The sequence below is a fragment of the Alligator mississippiensis genome, chromosome 1 (assembly GCF_030867095.1).
Source record: "Alligator mississippiensis isolate rAllMis1 chromosome 1, rAllMis1, whole genome shotgun sequence".
In the NCBI taxonomy this organism is placed as follows: Eukaryota; Metazoa; Chordata; order Crocodylia; family Alligatoridae; genus Alligator; species Alligator mississippiensis.
In genome coordinates this window covers 113,699,445-113,719,185 of record NC_081824.1, presented here as the reverse complement: position 1 = coordinate 113,719,185, position 19,741 = coordinate 113,699,445, and the positions used below count along the sequence as shown (strand labels likewise).

Below are 19,741 nucleotides of genomic sequence, written 5' to 3'. Positions count from 1 at the left end.
TTGCAGTTCCATTTGTGGTAGAAGAATAAGGGTACTATCTTTATTACAGTGGCCATGTTATTTTATAAAGTGCCTTTGATATTTGCCCTTATTTCTCAACATCTTCTGTTAGTTGTCTAGTGTTAGTTGTATTGTACTATTTCTCTGTGTGAGGTTTTTCTTAATCTTCTTTACTAAGCTGTAAGATGAAACTTTTAGAGAAAAATGCTTTCAAGTGTTTATAGTAGTCCAAAAATAATAGAGCAATACAATCTTAAGGAATTTTAATTTTCTCAATATTGTATGAGCTTTGTTTATAGTTATCCAGTTTTAGTTATAATTCAAAGTATTTGTATAAAGTATAGTGAGTGGCACTGCATTTCAGCAATTAAATGCTTTGAAAAAGCCAACTATTTACTAAAAGTGCTTTTTATCTTTCAGAAACGAGCTAAGGGGCAGGTGCTATTTGACAGGGTGTGTGAACATCTCAATTTATTGGAAAAGGACTATTTTGGCCTGCTGTTTTATGAGAACTCAGATCAGAAGGTAAGCACTGACATCTGTTTATATTGCTAGGTACTTCACTAGATTCCTTATTTTTTAGGACTATAAGTTGTACTCAAAATCTTGATTAAAAAGCCTAGCTTTTAAAACAGATTAATTTGAACAGATTAATCTGTTGCAACTTTGCTGTAAGTTCTGTTCTGATTAAACTGATGCATGAAGTGAAATGTCAGATGATATGTTCTGTTATTGTTAGGACTGAGGGAAGCATTCATTAAAAATCTGAATCTTTATAAAAACCTTTTATTATAACCATTTATAAAAATCTTTATATTTAGAGTAAAATATAACATAAGCATGTCATCTTTGCCTGTGCGGTAAATTTCACTGACATTTTTGGTCATCATTAATCTCTTTATAAATCTTCAAAAATTTGACATATCTTCAATAAATTAGGATCTTCTTTTTTCCCTTTTTGTGCCTTACATTCTTCTTTCATCTTGCAACTAAATCAGAGCTTTATTTTCATGTTTCAGTTGCTTTGATACCTATCCTCTCATCCCTTTCATAATATATTGTTGGAAAAGAGGAACAGGAGGAGGAATCTTAGATCTAATCCTCCAGTTTGGATTAATAATGCCTTTTGCTCCTTTGAAATCTCACATTCAAGGGAATCGTCACCATTTGAAAGGATGAGACTACAGCTAGTTAAATGGTGGAAGCTATTTACAACTTATATGTATAGATTTTTAAAAGACTTGCTTAAAATCAGAAAATGTTTTTTTCTAAATCATTTATGATCTTCCCCTGGCCTTTTTCAATGTTACCTGGTACTAGTTTATATAGGACTGGATGGGTGGACAAGGAAAATAGAGCACTGGCTTCTCAACAGCCTGCCCAACAGCAAGCTGTCAGGGAGTTGGGAAGGGTTGAGCCTTCTCGGAGCCCCAGGAGGGTTGCCACTGGGGTGAATAGCCTCTAGTCACTCGCCAGTTGGCCTGGAGGAGAGCAGGTAGCTTCAGGATGATTGTTAGGGTGGTAGAGTAGTCCCCTGGCATGCCTCTGGTTGCACCAGCAGGGGAGGGGTGCCAGGAGACAGCTGCTTGGTGGCTACAACCAGTACAGGAGGGACAGGACAGGGGAAAGAAGACAGCTGTGCAGGGGCTGCAAGGAGCTCAGGAATCCTTGCTGCAGCCACAGAATGCCACCACCTCTCTCTGCACTGCTCTGGGCCAGCCCCTGGCCAGGAACAGGAGCTGTAGTGGGAACAGAGAGGGTTGCCACGAGGGGTGAATGCCCCCTTCCCCTTCCCCTCCCCCCCCAGTCAGCTGATTGGTAGGATGGGGTGGGGCAGTATTCTCTTGGGGATGAAACCTCCTGTGGCGGGTGCTGTGACAGCCTGCTCTTTTCCCCGGCAGGGGAGGGGACAGATTGCTAATTAATAGTCTCCCCTAAGGGTTGGGATGGCCCAGGGAGCAGCCCTCTAGTGCAAAGGGCTGTGTTGAGATTTTTAAGACTTGGCATAGTACAGTCAAAACTGAGCCACAGCCAAGTGTGATGCTGCTTAGTAGTGTAGCAAAATTGCTGCTGATTTCAGTAGCTCATCTGAATAAAGACTACTGGCTGGGCCCCATACTGTCATACAGGGAAACAAAATCATTTGATTTTGAATGTTTGCCTGAACTGGAGGAGGAGGAAAAGAAGAGCTTTTTCATTTTTCTGTTTTCTGTTGTTTAATAAAATACAGAAAAATCAGTTGAGGAAATGGCCTTCCATTTGTATTTCTGTTAATTTGAATGTTTATTAAGTCGTGTCGAAGAGTTGTTTAAAAATATTGAGTCATGTTAACTGACACACTAGAATGTGAGTTTTTTCATTCTTTGACATTAAGCTGTTGATAATCTCTCTCAAAGCACAGTGAAAATTTCTAGATGAAGCTTGTAAAATATATATACATAGAGATATATAGAAATCTGTATCTTTATAGATCTCTAGATAGATAGATAGATAGATATCTTGAGTTTGTTCTACTCCCACCAGTTTGTGTTCAAAACTACAAGAAGAAAATCCCAAATCATTGCAAAACCAAGATGGATTAAGTGTATGTAGATTGTTTTGCAAATTCTAATAAAAGCAATGACAGTCTTGGATCCCCACTATTCTAGAAAGGATTACAAGTGAGAACCACTTCAGTATATGCAGTACCATTTGTGAATATCTGTTGACATAAATTTTCTAGCAATCAGATTTCATCTGTTAAAAGCTTCTGAAACTTTTAATTAAAAAATAGTTGAGTAATTTCCAGAGTATGCATGTCATTTGCATTACAAACCAGCAAGTATAGAATATTTGCCATTCTTTGGTGGTTACTGCACAGTGTTGCCTCTTGGCTAGAACAGGAGAGTACAGCGACCACAGTCTGTAATGGGATTCCAGGAGGTGTATGAAATCAGATACTTGCACGCAGTAACAACTTCATTGTGAGTCCAGAGATGAGCAATTACTAATCTAGCTGCTATTAATGTCACTGTGGATTCTTTTGCATTACGGTTTGTACTTGCACGTCACCTTTTACTTCATTGACCTTTTTTCTGGCTGCTTTTTTTTCCTGCCATAAGTCACATTCTACTCATCATGGTCTTCGGGGTTTTGCAGCTCTGTCCTGCTGCTGCCCTTTCAACATCTGCCTTACTTGTAGTTTTATTCATACTCCAAATTTCAGTAGGCTCTGTCCTCTGCTCTTCTCCATCTTATCTAATTTAGAAAATAAAAACTGCATGCAACTGATTTTTAAATGGCTTTTAAATCTCTTCCTCTGGCTAGTTTGAAACAGCACAATCATCCCATCTATTCACCATATTTCTTCTCAGTGCTGATCCTCTTCTTCCCTCCCCCACGGTTAAACATTCACAACATTCCCAGATATATTGCTGGCTCTTTGCCACGTATATAAAAGTTTTGCAGCACTTCCAATATTAAATAAAACTTATGTGAGGAAGAAACAATGCAAACTGATTATGAACTAAGAGAACTCCCCAGATAGTGATTAGGATGCTTTGTGAAAGTGTATTTAGTTTCTGCTTGATTTTACTTTTATACTGGCTCTTATCAATATTTCAAATCCATCTGTCACTTTCATGATCACCAGCATTAATTTTTAATATGCTGAAGTAGTAAAATAAAAAGATTAGGGAGCAAACAGACTATATCTTTGTCTTATGGAACAAAGTAGTTGCTGTTGATTACCTTGATGGTTTGATTTTTACAGCTGTTGTTTCACAATGAAATTCAGATCGTGACACTGATTGTGCCTTCATCTACCTTGAAACTAAAATTTTGTAGCTTTGAGAGTGCGTTGACAGTTACTATTCACTATAGGATCCTAGGGAAGTAGGGCCATGCAGCAGAACCAGGTCCCAGGGGCAGCCGTGACCCTCCCTGGTGGCCATGCAACTCCTACCCCCATTGTAGTTCCTCAGGGTCTGCTCCCTTTTCTTTGCCTGTCATGTCTTGATGGAGTTATTATGGTGTTAAGGGAGACTGCCCCAGGGTACCAGAGTGAGCCGTATTCCCCTTTAGCCAACTGGGCCCAGTCTTGCCTCTTGGGCACTAACTTGTGACCCTCGGCCCTTTCAGAGCCTCAGGGCACCAGTTGCCTTATGGGCTATATTTGTGGCCTCCAGATGTTACTCCATGTTCCTTTGGACAGGGCTGCCTGGCCCCAGTGTAGCTTCAGACCTTGAACCTCTGTCTGGGCCTTAGCCTTCCCAGCCTTGGCCCTTTTATTCTGGCTGCACCCCTCAGCCCAGGTCCACTACCCTGCACATGGCATCTGGGCCCCGGCTATGCCTTACACTTGAATGCTCTGGGCCCCTGGCCCCTGTCTCATGCATTCTGGGCCTTCTCTCAACCCACTGCGTCCCCGACCCCAGGCCAGGCAGCCTTCACTATACTAGCCCTCAGCCCTCTGCGTCTCTGGGACTCCAGGCTAGGCTACCCCCACAACTCCCCTATAGCTGCAAGCTGATCCTCCAGTATCAGACTTAACTGCAACACAAACACAAGTACCGTCTTCCAAGCTAAAAGTCACTCTTGCTCAGGACAATATCATCCTGCAAGCTGTACTTCCTGTTGAGCTCTCATGGATAGCTTGGGTGCCTGCCAGGCTGTCTCCTGCAGCCCTATTCTCCCAGATCTGCTTCCTGCAGCATGCAGGGCCAGACTGCCTTCCTTGCTCCAAACACTATAAGCTTTTTGGCCTCTAAGCTCCACCTCATCCAGTCAGGTGGCTCCTCAGCAACCCACAGGTGTTTCTCCTTTGCTTAATGGCTAGCCCACCCTCTGTGGCAGCTCTACACAGCAAGCTTGTTACAGCGCAGCTGGCTTTTGCACAGCTGCCTGCCTATTCAGCAAGGCTAGCCTGCCACACTGGCTCCCTGTTACAGGCTGGAAAGAACCTCACAAGGTCATCTAGTTCAGCCTCCTGCTTAAGGCAGGATTGTCTCTGACTAAACCATCTCAGCCAAGTGTCTGTCCAACCTAGTCTTGAAAATTTCCAAGGATGGAGATTCCACAATTTCTCTAGGTAGCCTTTTCCAATGCTTGATCAGCCTCATAGTCAGAAAGGTCCCATCATCCAAATAATTTAATGAAGATGTTGAGCAATAACAGACCAAGAACAGATGCTTTGGAAACCTCACTTGGTACCTCCTCCCAATTCTTTGTTGGTGGAGCCAGTTATGTACTGGCCTTACAGTACTTTCACCTAGTCTGTATTTCTTTACCTTGTTAATGAGAATGTCATGGGAGATGGTGTCAAAAACCTTGCTGAAATCAAGGTATATCACATCCACAGAGTCTGTCACTTTATCCTAGAAAGAAATCCATGTTCAGGCATGACTTGCTCTTGGTGAGTCCATGCTAACTGTTTCTGATCACCTTGTTCTGTTCTAGATGCCCGTAATAGATTGAGGGCCTGCTCCATGACCTTTCTAGGTATAAAGGTCAAGCAGACTGCTCTGTAATTTGCTAGATCCTCTTTCTTTCCTTTCTTAAAGATGGAATTTTCCCTCTTCCAATCTTCTGGGGCCTCACCCAGCAAGCCCAAGGGCTCTGAAATTACTTCAAGTAAGGTGCAGCCCATCCAGCTTTATTGATTTGAAAGCATCTAGCTTCTCTAAGTAATCCCTAATCTGTTATTCCACTGCTCTAGGCAGTTTGTCTCCTTCCTTGTTTCGACTGTCAATGATACATGTCATCTGGTAACTACCCCTGTTTGAGAAAACTGAAGTAAAAAAGACATTAAAACTTCAGCCTTCTATGTATCATCCATAGCTAGATTTCCTTCTGCAATCTGAGGGACCTATAGTTTATTTGGTTTATGTCTTACTTTTGGCATACTTGTAGAATCTTTTTTTTATTGCCTTTTATGTCAGTTGCCAGTTGCATTGCAAATTGTGCTTTGGCCGTCCTAATTTTCTACCTGCATGCCTATACAATGCTCTTATTCTCTTTCCTAGCACTATGACCAAGTTTCCACTTTCGGTACGATTCCTTTTTGAGTTTCATTGAAGAGATTGCTATCTAGTAGGGGTGCAGTGATAAAGATATTTTGGACTGATACCAATGGCCAATTAGTAACGAGCGATAGCAGCCCATACCAGTCCAACTGCCAATACACAGCCCAGCAGCTTGGAGAGCAGAGTCTGGATAATAAGTCTGTTGGGGGAAGGGGAGGGGGCAGAGGGAAGGGATGTGGGGAGGGCAGATCAAGACCCTTGCAGTGAGGGAGAGAGTGGGGCTGGCCCAAACCCCACTCCACCCAGAAGAACCCAGTGCCACTCCTGGCTCTAGCCTGCATTGGCAACCCACCCTCACCCCATGTACAGATCTGGAGTCACATGCTTCCCATGGCTTCCTTGGAGGTACATGCAGTGGCAGGGTTCACCCCCTGCCCCCCCCCTCCCCCGAGTTCCCTGGACAAGCAGCTTATGGCTCCATCCTGCAACCTGCCCCACCCCAGCTGCAGAGTGCCTGCCTCCGCCCCTGCCCCAGCCCCACTCCTTCCCTCACCACAGGGGCCTCAGTCTGCTGCCCCCACACACCCACCCACCACTTCTTTCTTCTCACTCCTTCCCCCCCACAGACTTATCAGCTGGATGCTGCTCTCCAAGGTACTGGGCTGGCCATGTGTATGCTTCGACTGTGCGTGCATGGGACATTTATCGGCAGCATCAACCAAAAAAAGCTGATATCTGATAATTTCAATTTTCCTTTTATCAGTGTTGATATGATATGGACCAATGTATCAGTGCACCTCTAGTGGCTGTCAGGCTGGCCTTCTGTTGCACTTCCCATTCTTCCTTCACATCAGGATAGCTTATTCCTGCTTCTTTAAAAGGGCCCCTTTAAAGGCCAGCCAGCTGTCCTGGACTCCTTTTTCTGTTTAGACTCGTCTCCCAGAAGACCTTGTTCACCAGTTCCCCAAGTTTGTTGAAGTCTGCTTTTCTGACATCCAGTGTCTTTATTCTGCTTCTGCTCTTTCTTCCTTCCCTTAGGATCTTAAATACTGTCGTTTTGTGGCCACTGTCACCCAAGTGACCTTCCACCTTCATTTTCTCAACTAATTTTTCTCTCTTTGAGCAGTAAGTCGAGAAGACCTCCCCCCCCAGCTGGGTTATCCATCTGTATTGAAAAGTAATCCCAAACACACCCCGAGAACTTACTGGACTGTTTGTGCACTGCTGTGTTTTTCTCTCAGCAGATGTCTCAATAATGAAAGTTTCTCATGAGAAGCAAGTTCTATACTTTGTACCTGTCAGTTTAACAGAGGGCTCATCCAACTCCTCCTACTTGTTTGGTGTCCTATAGCAGGCACCCACCCTGACATCCCCCCTTCAGCTCTTCCCTCTTACCTTTACTAAAAGCTTTCAACAGGCTTACTTTCCATTTTGTACTGCACCTTAGAACACATGTACATTGCCTTTTATAAATAGGGCAACATCTCCTTTCTTCCCCTGCCTATCCTTCCTGAACAAGCTATTCTCATCCATATCTATGCTCCAGTCATGTGAAGTATCCCACCACATCTTCTCATGTGAAGTATCCCATTACATCTTCATAATCCCAATTACAGCATAATTCCATAAATTATACTAGGACCTCCAGTTCTTCCTGTTTTGTTCTCCATACTTTGCACATTATTTTATAAACATTTCAAGTATCTAACTAATTGTCTTATCTTCTCTCTGAGAACATTGCTAAGGCTTCTGCTATAGGTTTCCCCTATGTCAGGGGTTTTCAATGTTTTGGGGTCAGTGTACCCCTGACGGGCAGTTGAGAAGGAAGGAGTCCCTTGAGGGCCAGTCGATTTGGGGGGGATCCTACCACTGGCAGCAGAAGTGCCAGCAGCAGCGCCCACTGCCAAGTACCCCCTGAAGCCATCCCAAGTACGCTTACCTGCAGTTGAAAATCCCTGCCCTATGCCATGACTGTCTTAGGCATCTCTTCCAACAGAAGCAGGGTCATCTTAGTCCTCTATCACAAGGAGCAGTATTCATTGTTTGTGTTATTCTTGAGTGAAAACTTCAGTTGCTATTATTCACCTCCAAAGACTAATCTCTGGAAAGGCTTTGACCTGCTGTTGACCCTCAGCAGTATCCAGCAGGACCATAAAAGAGATTCTTCTAAGTTAACTCTTCTCAGCCCCAGTATTCAAGCACACTTTTTTAAACCCAACAGTATCAAGAAGCACTAGTTCCTTTGAACAAAGTGCTGTTCGAATTATGTCACCAGATAAGAGTGAAAGAACTGTGTTTACTCCAGATATTTCCCAGTATGCCCAATGGGAGTACCAGAATGCATCCTGGATAAGAAAACAAGCATTCTTCTTCTGGAGGAGGATGACTTGTTGCCACGTGGTCTGAATCTGGCCCATAATTTTATTGCGCGTCTTACATCCTGCCCACAGCATGTGCTGTATGAGAGCTTTAGTCCAAATGTCTGGACAAGATGTAACAACATATTCAGGCAAGGACTGGGCACACAGACATGGGTATCCACTGACTTCACTGCTGTTTTCCCCTTGGTAATCAGTGTCTGTATCTTTCAAAATGATAAACTTAAAATGTTTGTTCCTCTTTGTATAGCACATAGCTTTTTAAGATCTCTTCCATATTTTAGCTTAAGAAAGAGATCAGGTGTGAACATCTATCTTTTATTATGTTTCTGCCTCCTGGTTACAGCTTGCTTTTATTTTTTGTTTGGAAATGGGCATCTCACTTTTGAAGTAATATATCAAGAAAGGAGTAGTACTACTAGCTGCTTTGAGCCAGAGGTTTCAGATGAAACTGGAGCATTGGAAGCCTTACAGGTTTTAAATGCTGGTCATCTTTTCTATTCCTTCTTTCTGTATTAAGAATCTTAAGATTGAATTGTTTTCTCATCTTGGCACCAGCTCTTTCTGATTCATTTTTTCCTGCTGTGGTTGTTGCCTCCTTAGATTAAAATGCCACAAATCTCTGACCTCCAGCCCAGTCGGTGCTAAATGCTGAATGATGTGTTTTTCTCATTCTTGTGCACTTGTCACAGCCTCCCATTTACGAGCCAGCTGTTGTGCTAGACTGCAGCTGCAGGGTGTGGAATCTGAATGCCAGGCACTCTTTAGAGTGCAGAATTAGAGCTGTTCCCTAATACAACATCAGGGGTACCATCATCAGGGGTGGGGGGCCTTGTTAACTTTTCCACGTAAGTGCTCTATGGAGCTGAGAGAGTTATATTGTAACTTAAGATGAGCTGATCTTCATTGGCATTTATTGCAATTTTTAAAGCTATTAAAGCAAATTAATATTAATCTCTAATTTTTAGAGTTTGTAGAAGCATTGAAGTTGTTTACTCAAAATTTAAATGGAGTATAGAGTAGTGGAATCAACAGGGAGTTCATGAATGCTCCATTAATACTCAGATTTTTGCATTAGCACAAGAAAGTTTGTGCTCTTATGTTCTGTACTAAAGCTGGAAATGCTGCTTTTCTGGATTGGTACAAATCTTTTTTGTGTTTTGTGGTGAGAGAGAATATTTTGACATTCTCAGAGCGGTGACTTATCAGACTCCTCTTTTATCCTTACTGTTAACAGACAGCTCTTGCTAGTCCCTACTGGAGCACAGTAGCATGCATATATTTAAATCTCTTGTACTGAAACACTTAACCAAGAATAAAATAGTCCATTTCAGTATAGACTGTTTTGATACTCCAACCAAAATAAAAGGCACAGAAAAACCTAATGTTTTGGCTTGTATGCAAGATGTTAATTTATAGGGTCATTCCAGTATTATATGTGTAGTCTCTTATATTATATGGAACATCTGACTTTGTGGTACAGCACATAAGGAATTGTTCCTTGAATTTAAACTATCCCCACATTTTGTTAGAGACTAAAATGAACAGCCTGTACAAAAGAAATGACAAAAACCATTTCCTGCCTTCTATGTTCCTACTTTCTAATCCTAGTTTCATAGTTGCTAGGGTCAGAAGGGACTTGAGCAGATCATCAAGTCCGACCCCCTGCCATGGCAGGAAAGAGTACTGGGGTCAAATGACCCTGGCAAGGTGTTCATCTAGTCTCCTTTTAAAGACCCCCAGGGTAGGAGCCAGCACCACTTCCCTTGGAAGTTGGTTCCATATCCTAGTTGCCCTGACAGTGAAGTAGTGCCTCCTGATGTCTAGCCTGAATCTACCCTCTGCCAGCTTGTGACCGTTATTTCTTGTCACTCCTGGGAGTGCTCGGGGGAACGGGCTCCTCCAGTGCCTGCTGGTCCCCCCGACTAGTTTGTAAATGGCCACTAGATCCCCCCTCAGCCTTCTCTTGTGGAGGCTGAACAGGTTCAGGTCCCTTAACCTCTCCTCGTAGGGCCTGCTCTGCTGCCCCCTGATCATGTGAGTGGCCCTCCTCTGGACCCTCTCCATGCTGTCCAATTCCCTCCTGAAGTGCGGCACCTAGAACTGGACGCAGTACTCCAACTGCAGCCTGACCAGTGTCACATAGAGGGGGAGGATCACCTCCTTGGACCTGCTTGAGATGCATCTGTGGATGCATGACAAGGTACGGTTGGTCTTCCTGACTGCATCCCCGCACTGTCGGCCCATGTTCATTTTGGCATCAATGATGACTCCAAGATTCTTCTCTCCCTCTGCACTGACGAGAAGGGAGTTCCCCAGCGTGTAGGTCTGCTGCTGGTTCTTCCTCCCCAGGTGCGCTCAGTATAGATTAAGTGAGAAGATGCTTCTCTCTATAAACAAACACCACATCAACAGTTTACTCATGCACCATGCTCTTTTGAAATGGTAATACCAAAATATTATTGTAAAAATAGCACATATATGCGGTCATGTATAAAAAAAACACATAAAACACAATTTCAAACAGGTTTATACTGTTAACTTTGTACTTAAAAGAACATTTTGAAAAATATAATCTTGCATCATTAGTTATAGACTATATGGGGAGATCTGTAGAGGAGAACCTACTGAATTTTGAAAAGCTTGTCTTTTAAAGCATAGTTGTTGATATAATCCAGTGCAATATTTCTTCATGTGATTGGTGTTTAATGCTAGAATTGAAAACCTAGATGGGAGACACCAGTGGTGAAGTCCTGGCCTTGTTGAAGTTGGTTGAAAAAATCCAGCTAGCTTTAATAAGGTGAAGACTTCACCCTGAAAATCTTTTCTCACTAGATGACAGCTGTGATTTATGGCTTGGAAAAAAGGATATGTTTATTACACTGTAGAAAAAGAGGAGCAAACAGACTGTATAATTAGGGAACTTTGCCCAACTGGGAGTGAATTACTCATGAAAGAATCAGGACTAAAACTGTACTGATGTAAGTTGCATCAATGTGGACATTCTGTGCACTGCTAACCTGTACAACAGGTTACCCATTTGGTCAAGGGATACAAGCTATTATCTGCTTTTTGTCATCTAATGATAAAGTTCTGTAATAGTGCTTGCTATAAGCATCTACCTTTAGAATGGCTGTTCCTCTGTTTCAGATCCTAGTGTAATTGCACTCGTTTTGTAGCGTTGCAAAGTTACACTCATAAATGCATCATATGTCCAGGCCCTTAGGCAGAGCATACCAGACTTCCTGAGAGCATTTCAAAAAGAAACCTTTTTTCTAAAACAATTATACAGGCTGCAGTAGCTTGGAGGCATTCATAAAAGCCATCAAATATAAAAGTAGTTTCCTTTTAGTCTTTGAATTTAAGAAATTCTTAACTATTTCCATAACTCAGGGTATTTCATAGAAATGTATAATAATTTTACTTACAGTTTTTTTTAAAAGTCGCATTTATTCTGAAATTCCATTAAAGTGTTTCCAGTCTTTGTTCTGTTGTGGAAGGGAAACCTTTGCATTGCTGAAATTACTTAGTTTCATTTTTTTTCCATAATTGAAATGAGGTATTCTTACATAAGTCAGATACTCTAAGTCCTTATGTACAGGAAGTTAAGATATGAAGGAGTGGAAAATCTTTTTTCTTTATGCTGTAAATGCATTTTACTACTTGTAGGTGTTGATACTGGTTTTTGAAACTAAGGGTTTGTTTAGGAAACTTGTGTGTAAGTACATGAATGTAATTAAGGGGTGTAGGTTATAGCTGTGTTGGTCTAAGGACATAGGCAGACAAGGTTCTTTGAGTGAAGCTGATAATGTAATTAACACATTCCTAATGTAGACAAACTACACTGGTGCAAAAGAAAAGTTAATCATAGAATCATAGAAAATTAGGGTTGGAAGGGACCTCAGGAGGTCATTTAGTCCAAACCCCTGCTCAAACCAGAACCATCTCCAACTAGATCATTCCAGCCAGCATTTTGTCAAGCCAGATCTTGAAAACCTTCAAGAATGGAAATTCCACCACTGCCCTTGGTAACCTGTTCCAGTGCTTCACCACCCTCCAAGTGAAAGAGTTTTTCCTAATATCCTGCCTAAACCTCCCTTGCTGCAACTTCAGACCATGTTCCTTGTGCTGTCATCTGTCACCATTGAGAAGTCTAGACAGCTAGAAGATTACAGAACAAGGAGCAGTGGTCTTAGTGGAATCACCCTTCAGGAAGTTAAAGCCTGCTATCAAATCCCCTCTGTCTTTTAGTCTGCAGACTAAATAAGCCCAGTTCCCACAGCCTCTCCTCAGAAGTCATGCGCCCTAGCCCCCGAACCATTTTCGTTGCTTTCTGCTGGATTTTGTCCAACTTGTCCATATCCTTTCGGGACGGGGGGAAACTGGACACACGGAACAAATTACTTTGTAAATTATTTATTTATGCTAGTGCATTGAGTATACTTCAAGGATTTAGACTAGGGTAAAAATAACAATATGGAACTGCATTTAGTGATGTTGGACTGAATGTAGCTTGGGCAAGAAAAGACTGTGGTTGACACACTGGAAGGATGTGTAGTACTGAAGGAAAGCTACAGGCAGTATAATCCAAAGAGCGGTCTGCATTGCAGTGGAAGAATATAAGTAGATCAGTCATAACGTGCACCTTTGTGGCCTTTGCTTTGCTGGTTTAGTGCCTTTGAGAGCCCCTCAGAAGATTTTAATATTTTCAGGATGGTATGTAAGAGAGCATAAAAACAGTGCTCTGAGCAGTGTAGCCAGCAGTTTGCTACTAGCAGCCGGGGGAAGAATGCCACCTGGTTGAAGCTGCTGCTCACAACACCTTGAAGGTACAGGGTAGGAGCTGTGGGAAAGATGGAGGCTCCTGGTCCGGGGCCATGATCTAAAACTACACCCTGCTGGGGCTGGATGGTGTGGTGGGACTGACGGTGGTGGAGCAGTCTCCAGGAAATGCCACATCTGTGCCTTCCCAGTGAAGGGAGAGTATAGGATACCAGAAAGCTTCAGCCCACACTGCCTTGCAAGTGACCCCATGGAAGGGAAAGGCTAGGAGAGGACACCCCGAAGTCAGAGCAAGAGCCCAGGATCATCACAGTGAGTCCTGAGGCAGGGCCCAGGTCAGGAAGGGACCTAAGGCAGCTTCCAGGCTCACTGTGAATTGTGAGTTGCCTTAAGGAGTCAGATGTGAGGCTCCGGGGGGTTGGGACCCTAAGCCGAAGAGGGAGCTAGATGTAAGGCTCCTTGGGCAAGGGGATTAAGGGGATTGAGGCCCAGTGTTGGGAAGGGGATTGAGGCCCCAGTATGGGGGTCTGATGGGACCAAGAGGGTCCCAAGCCAGGCAGGGAACCTGGGAAAAAGGTAGGGGATGAAAGCCCTGGGTGGGGGATTATGAGTCCTGATGTGAGACGCAGAGATTGTGAACCCTGGTGTGAGGACACAGGAGTAAGTCCTATCATGAGGCACTGGTGTGAGGGCACAGGAGTGCGGATCCCAGTGTGGGGCACTAGAGAGATAGAGATGCCATCTGTGAGGCATGGGGCATGGTATAGGCAAGGTCGGAACCATGTATATAGGCCCTTGACATCAGGGCAAGTAAATGGGCAGCCTCTCTCCTTTTTATCATCTTCTCATTAATATCAACAAAGGCATGACAGGTGAGGTAGGCGGGTGGTTTGCCCTGAGACAAATGAGTGTTCAGACTAGCCCCAGGACATCCACTTTTTACTTGTAAGTAAAAATCTTGAATACCTGACCCAGAAAGTTAAATCTCTAAGGCACTTGGCAGACATTAAAATAATGGCACAATTGAGATTGGAGGAGTTTTATGCCCCATCGCAAACATTGTACCTTGTGCCATGCAGATCTGGAATGGCAGGAGGTCCAAGGTTGGGCTGGGGCATAAAATTCCTCTGATCTCAACTGTGCCACTGTGGAGCTGCTCTCAGCCTGTTCCTGTGGATCAGGCAGAGGACAGCTCCGTCTCAGACCTAGGTTTGCTCGTAGTCCCAGAACCAGTTTGAGACCCAGGACTGTCTTGGCCAGAGCCAACAATCAGTTAGCTCACTATTAGCCCTGGCTCTGAGACAGCTCTAGGACCTCCAAGCCACATATGCAGTTTTCAGAAGTCCCAGGTCCTGGAATCCGGGCACTGGGGACCCTCTTTCCCATCCCAGAGTCCCATTGCCCCAAGACATCTAGGACCTGCCTGTATAGCCCAGTTTCCTGCCACCCAGCATTTGAAAGCGATTTGTCATGCAGCCCCTTGGCTTCCCTCGCAAGGAACCTTGCAACCTGCACCTTATTTATGGTATTGGGACTAGGGCTGTCCCAGTCTCAATAATAACCCCTGTTCCTATGCTGATGCTGACAATCAGCTGATTTTTGTCAGCATCAGGAGGGATGCTACACATGCAATTTGTGGCATCATACAAATGAGACACAAAGATGTTCCACATGCATATGTTGTTGATCAAATTTGTGGCACTATAAATTGGTTGAATGTGAACACTGGTACTATTTGTGGTGCTAGTGATACCTAAATTATGCCTTCAATTTAATATGTACCAGGGGCCTAACTCTTTCCTCCTCCTATTGGCCCCATTCTTGAAATACATTAAGCCCTACAGGCACAAAGCGTGGTGTGTGTGTATAACTTAAAAATACATGTGTATATAACATTAATTACTGTGGTATTTAAATACCAATTGATACAAATTAAACCAAGTTTGTTGAAATGTTTATTTCAAGTAAACTTGGTTTAATTTGTATCAATAAACAAAAGTTGAAAGGCCCCCTGTGATTCTCAGCCAGGGTTCTGGGGCATCTTGGAGTGCCTTGAGATCCTTTCAGGGGTGCTACAGGGTGTCACACAATATTAACACTATTAGGTATGCAAAATGATTCACAAGAATAACCCAGAGATAGCAAGTAGGGAATCCACAGTGATAAAATAATTCTTGCCTGTTGTCTTTCTGAATTCTTTGCAATAGAAGAAGAATTCCATTATTTTTCTGTAGTCAAAAATCAAACGAAAATGAAGGGCTGACATTTTCTGAGGGGTATCTTGAGTCTCAAAAGGTTGAGAAACACTTTACTAGTCTCTTAAACTTTCTGGTCATATCTTTTAAGAAATATGGGAGAAAGTAAACTCTGTTACTAGCCTTTTCCAAACCCTTTCCTGATGTTGCCAGGAAGTGTGTGTGAATTTTGAAATAGAGAAGGGAGAAAAACATTATGGAGAATGGAAGAGAAGTGTGTCTTGTATCCTCACTTTAAACTGGTTTTGCATTCTATATAGAGATTATATCTCCCTGACATGGTGATCACCTTTCTATCGAAAGGTAGAATAAAGGAATTTACTTGGTGGTTTTGTCAAGTGTAATTTGCTTGAAAACCTTCAGTAGAGGATAGTATACCATCATCTGATTTACAGAAGTCCAAGGCCCAATCCAACACTTTTCATTCCATCCAGGAAGAGCACACACCAACTGCTGAAACTTCCTTAGCCTGACGAAGCGTTTTTGAACCCGAAAGCTTGCTTAATAACTATTCTCCAGCTATTTGGGTTGGTCTAATAAAAGATATCAAATTCACCCAAGGAACCTTGTCAGTCTAAGAGAATGAATTCAAAGTGTTGTATAATAATTTGTATGGATATAATGGTAATTGAAGGAGAATTAATGTTCAATTCTTTCTGGAAAATCTTAAATTAAGATACAGTACACCTTAAGTAGATCAACAGAGATGTACTGCCTGGTCTTTATTTGGAATATATGAAACAGTATTACTTTTTGGTTTGAATTATTTCTTTATATGTTGATGTTCTTTTTTGTATTTGTTTTTGGTTTTGTTTTTATTTTTTAGAACTGGTTAGACTCATCAAAGGAAATCAAGAGGCAAATTCGAAGTAAGTACTTTTGTAGTTGGATGTTAAATATTTAAACTCAGTGTTCTAATTACAGAACTATGTTTTGCTAAAGTCACCTTGAATCTTTTTAAATTGAAAAACTTGAATATTGTTGGTAACTTGTCATGTTAAAGATTGTTTAAAACAAGATTTCTTTGAAGCCCACTTAACATATAGACAATCCTCTACACACATTTAAGAAAATAAAATAATGCATGACTTTACAATATTAATGCCCAGATGGTGCAATACATTTTTGATATTTGTAATGGACAGGAAGAATTGGGTATACTTCCCGTGCATTAAAACACTGTTTATTATAGCCTATCATTTACAGCATTGATACAGTCGATGCCAGTGTCTCTTTTTTTTTTTTAACGTGTAAACCCAGTGGTGGAGAACTGCACTAGCATAGTGTGGAGCCTGCGCCTCGCTCCGCCTGGCCTATCAGGGTGTGGCCCCTCCCCTCAACTCTCCTGCCACGACTTGGATGTACTCGATTATGTTCAGAGGGGTCTCCAGTGGAGATCTTTATCCTGGGTGGGACCTCCCGATAGACGGTGTTACTCACGGTTACTGGACGCGGTGATCCACGGGGCTCCGCCTCCCCTACACCCCGTCCACACGCCAACCGCTGGGCGATGTTGTCCAGATGTTGCCAGGCCCAGTATGATGGCCCCTGACCGGTTCCGGTCGTCCTCCCTCCTGCTGAGAGGGGTTTCTCCTTCCTCCTTCCTTAAAGATAGTACTCCTCCGACCCAGGGGGAGCTGGTGGGTGCTTCCCCTGGTGCCAGCCCCCTCCCGGGGCCTCCGCTGTCTCCCCTCTCCTCCCGTCCGCAGGGCGCTCCCCTGCCTCCTGTGCGTTTGCTGCTTCAGGACGCCGAGAGAGTGCCTCGGCGTGCACTCTCTGGCTGCCTCTCGCTTGGCTGCCGGCAGCAGGCTTCCCGCTCCTGCCTACACTGCCTGTTTGAGACCCACAGGCGGGGTCCTCGCTGTCCCGTGCGAGAGCCTGCGGCACGGGCAGCACACCCATACTCTCTCTCCCTGGCTCCCGCGCCTTCCCTGTTCTGCCGGCGTTCTTAAATCCTCCCGCCGCGGCCGCTCCGGCCGCTGGGATTGGCTCAGCTGTTCGCCGCGCGGGGAACAGCTGTTGCCAGAGCCGGCATATTGGCGGCTCGCGCGGCTGCGGCCGCGGATGCGGCTCTTCCTCCCGCTGCCCCTCTGACGGTGCGTATGCCCTTCTGGGGTCTTGCTCTCGGGGTCTGGGGTCTGTGGGTCCCCTTTGCTCCCCCTTGCTCGCCTGTGGGGGCGCTTCGCCGCCACACATAGTTAAATTTCTTGCCTTCTAGGTCAGGGATAGGTGACCCTTGGCACATGTGCTAATTAGTGGCACCCAGAGACATTTTCCTTGGTATGCCAGGAGGTGTGCCAAGGAAAGTGTTTAATTTTTTTTTTTTTAAGTTGCTTCTCTGGGGTAGTGACAGCTCCCAGCGCCACAGCAGCAGGCACCGGGGGCAGGGGCAGGAGAACACAGGCCAGGATGTAGGCAGGGACCCATTTCTGTGATGGTACGTGGGAGAACCTGCAAAATCAAAGGAGCCACCATGCACTTCACTCCCACTGATTTTGCAGGTTCCCCTGCGTCCCCTCTCTACCACTTGCCGTTCCCCTAATCAGCGGGAAGGCCAAAACTGTGCTTTTCAATATGGTGCGCTTTTTGCCTCCCAGCTGGACAGCAACAGACAGCAGGGCTGCCTGGGCCCCTCGGCCAATTAGCAGCGAATGGCAAAAACAGCGCCATATTTAAAACTGTGGGTTATGCCTCCCCGCAGATTAGGAGCAAGTGGCAAGCAGTGGGGCTTCTCCACCAATCAATGGTGGGAGGTTGCACAGGGACACCTGCAAAGATTAAAGGAGCCTCTGCACAGCCCACTCCTTCCATTAATTTGGTAGGTACTTAATCAGGGGCAACATGAAGGGGAGGGTGTTGGGGGGCTATAGCCACCCCAAAATTTGCTTTAGTCCCCTGTAGCCACCCCTCCAAGTGCTACTTCTTGCCACCTGGGTTGCTGGCGCTTGCCCCACATAGTTGAGCCTGCCTGGCTCCCACCTGCAGCGCAGCCCCACCAGGAAGAGGCTGTTGTCACCCCTGTCCCTAATCATGGGCTACTCATGGGGGACATGGGGGGAGAGGGGCACATCCCCCCCCCCCCCAGCTTTTTGCCAAGGCTGCTGGCAGGAGTCCAAGCAGCTTGCATTGTGCTGCTGGCCAGGTCTGGAGCTTGGGCCACGACAAGCGGCCTGAACCCATACCTACCCCGGTGCCGCCTCTGTCCCCATCCACCTGCCTGCATTGTTGGGGAGGAGGGGAAGGGACACCAGCAGCAGCCACTGCTGCCTCATGGCCCCACTGCCCATGCACCTGCATTGCTGAGGGGGCGGGGAGTGGCCGGGCTCTGGAGGCCCCTTGTCGTAGTTTCTTCTTCCTCTTTCCCTTCCCCCATCTTTCTCTTTTCCTTTTTTTCCCATCATCTTTGTTTCCCTGCCCCCTCTCTCTTTCCCCCTCTTTTTTTCTCTTTCCCTCCCCTCTTTTTCTTCCCTCCCTCCCCTCTTTTCCTCCTTCTTCCCCCCCCTTCCCTCCCCTATCCTCTCTCATCACAACATGCTTACCAAAAAAAAAAATTCACAACAAAGGCAGTATATGAAGTTTTATTTATTATCACCCAGGTAGAAGTTTTAGAAAACCTAGTATTTACTGTTTAAAAAAAAAAAAAAAAGTAAAACAACCCCCCTCCCAACATTTATGATTATTAACTACATTAATATGCAGTGCATCCTACCATGTCCCGTTTCCCCCCCCCCACTGGTTTTGTTTTTCTGGCATGCCAGAACTCTTGCACCTTACAAAGTAGACATTGCGGGTTTTTTTGGCATTCCAGCCAAAAACATTGCCTTACCCCTGTTTTAGGTAGTTTTGGATTTAATCAGATTTGTGTTACTGAGTTTGTTAGCTGTGAAGTGGTTTAGTTAGCAACCTGAGTCAAAGTGGCTCCCAGACTGTAATCCAGTGACTTTTTATAACCAAGGTGTTGCACAATCATTTTAAGATTTTAAGGCTGTTGCAGAGTGCCATGCAATATTAGCACTGTTAGGTTTGTATACATGATTGACAGGTTAAACCCAGAGATTTTCAAATGGAAATCCATAGTGTCAAAAACATTCTGACCTGTTGTGCGCTTTCTGAGTTTGTTGTAACAGAGGAATTGCTTTATTATTTTTTATTGTCAATGAGTGAAAGCTAAGAGATGTCATTTTCGGAGGGGTGCCAGGAGTCTAAGGAGGCATGCCTGGGGTTTAAAACTACTGCTCTAATTTACACACCTTACTAGGCTGAATAGTCAGGTTGAAAGACCCGTGTTCTTGAAAAGTTTTGTTTGTGATCAGGATCAGGTGAC

General features: G+C 44.3%; 1 protein-coding gene across 15 annotated transcripts in view; it reads left to right on the top strand.

The window, feature by feature from the left end:
* The window catches only part of EPB41L2 (erythrocyte membrane protein band 4.1 like 2), a 231,221-nt gene that overhangs the window by 146,102 nt on the left and 65,378 nt on the right, over positions 1-19,741 (top strand). For all 15 annotated transcript variants that reach the window (XM_019479507.2, XM_006259769.4, XM_014611039.3 and 12 more), the window contains 2 exons: positions 421-525; positions 16,244-16,286. In XM_019479507.2, the coding sequence (XP_019335052.1) occupies positions 421-525; positions 16,244-16,286 (148 nt within the window). The remainder of the gene's footprint in view (positions 1-420; positions 526-16,243; positions 16,287-19,741) is intronic.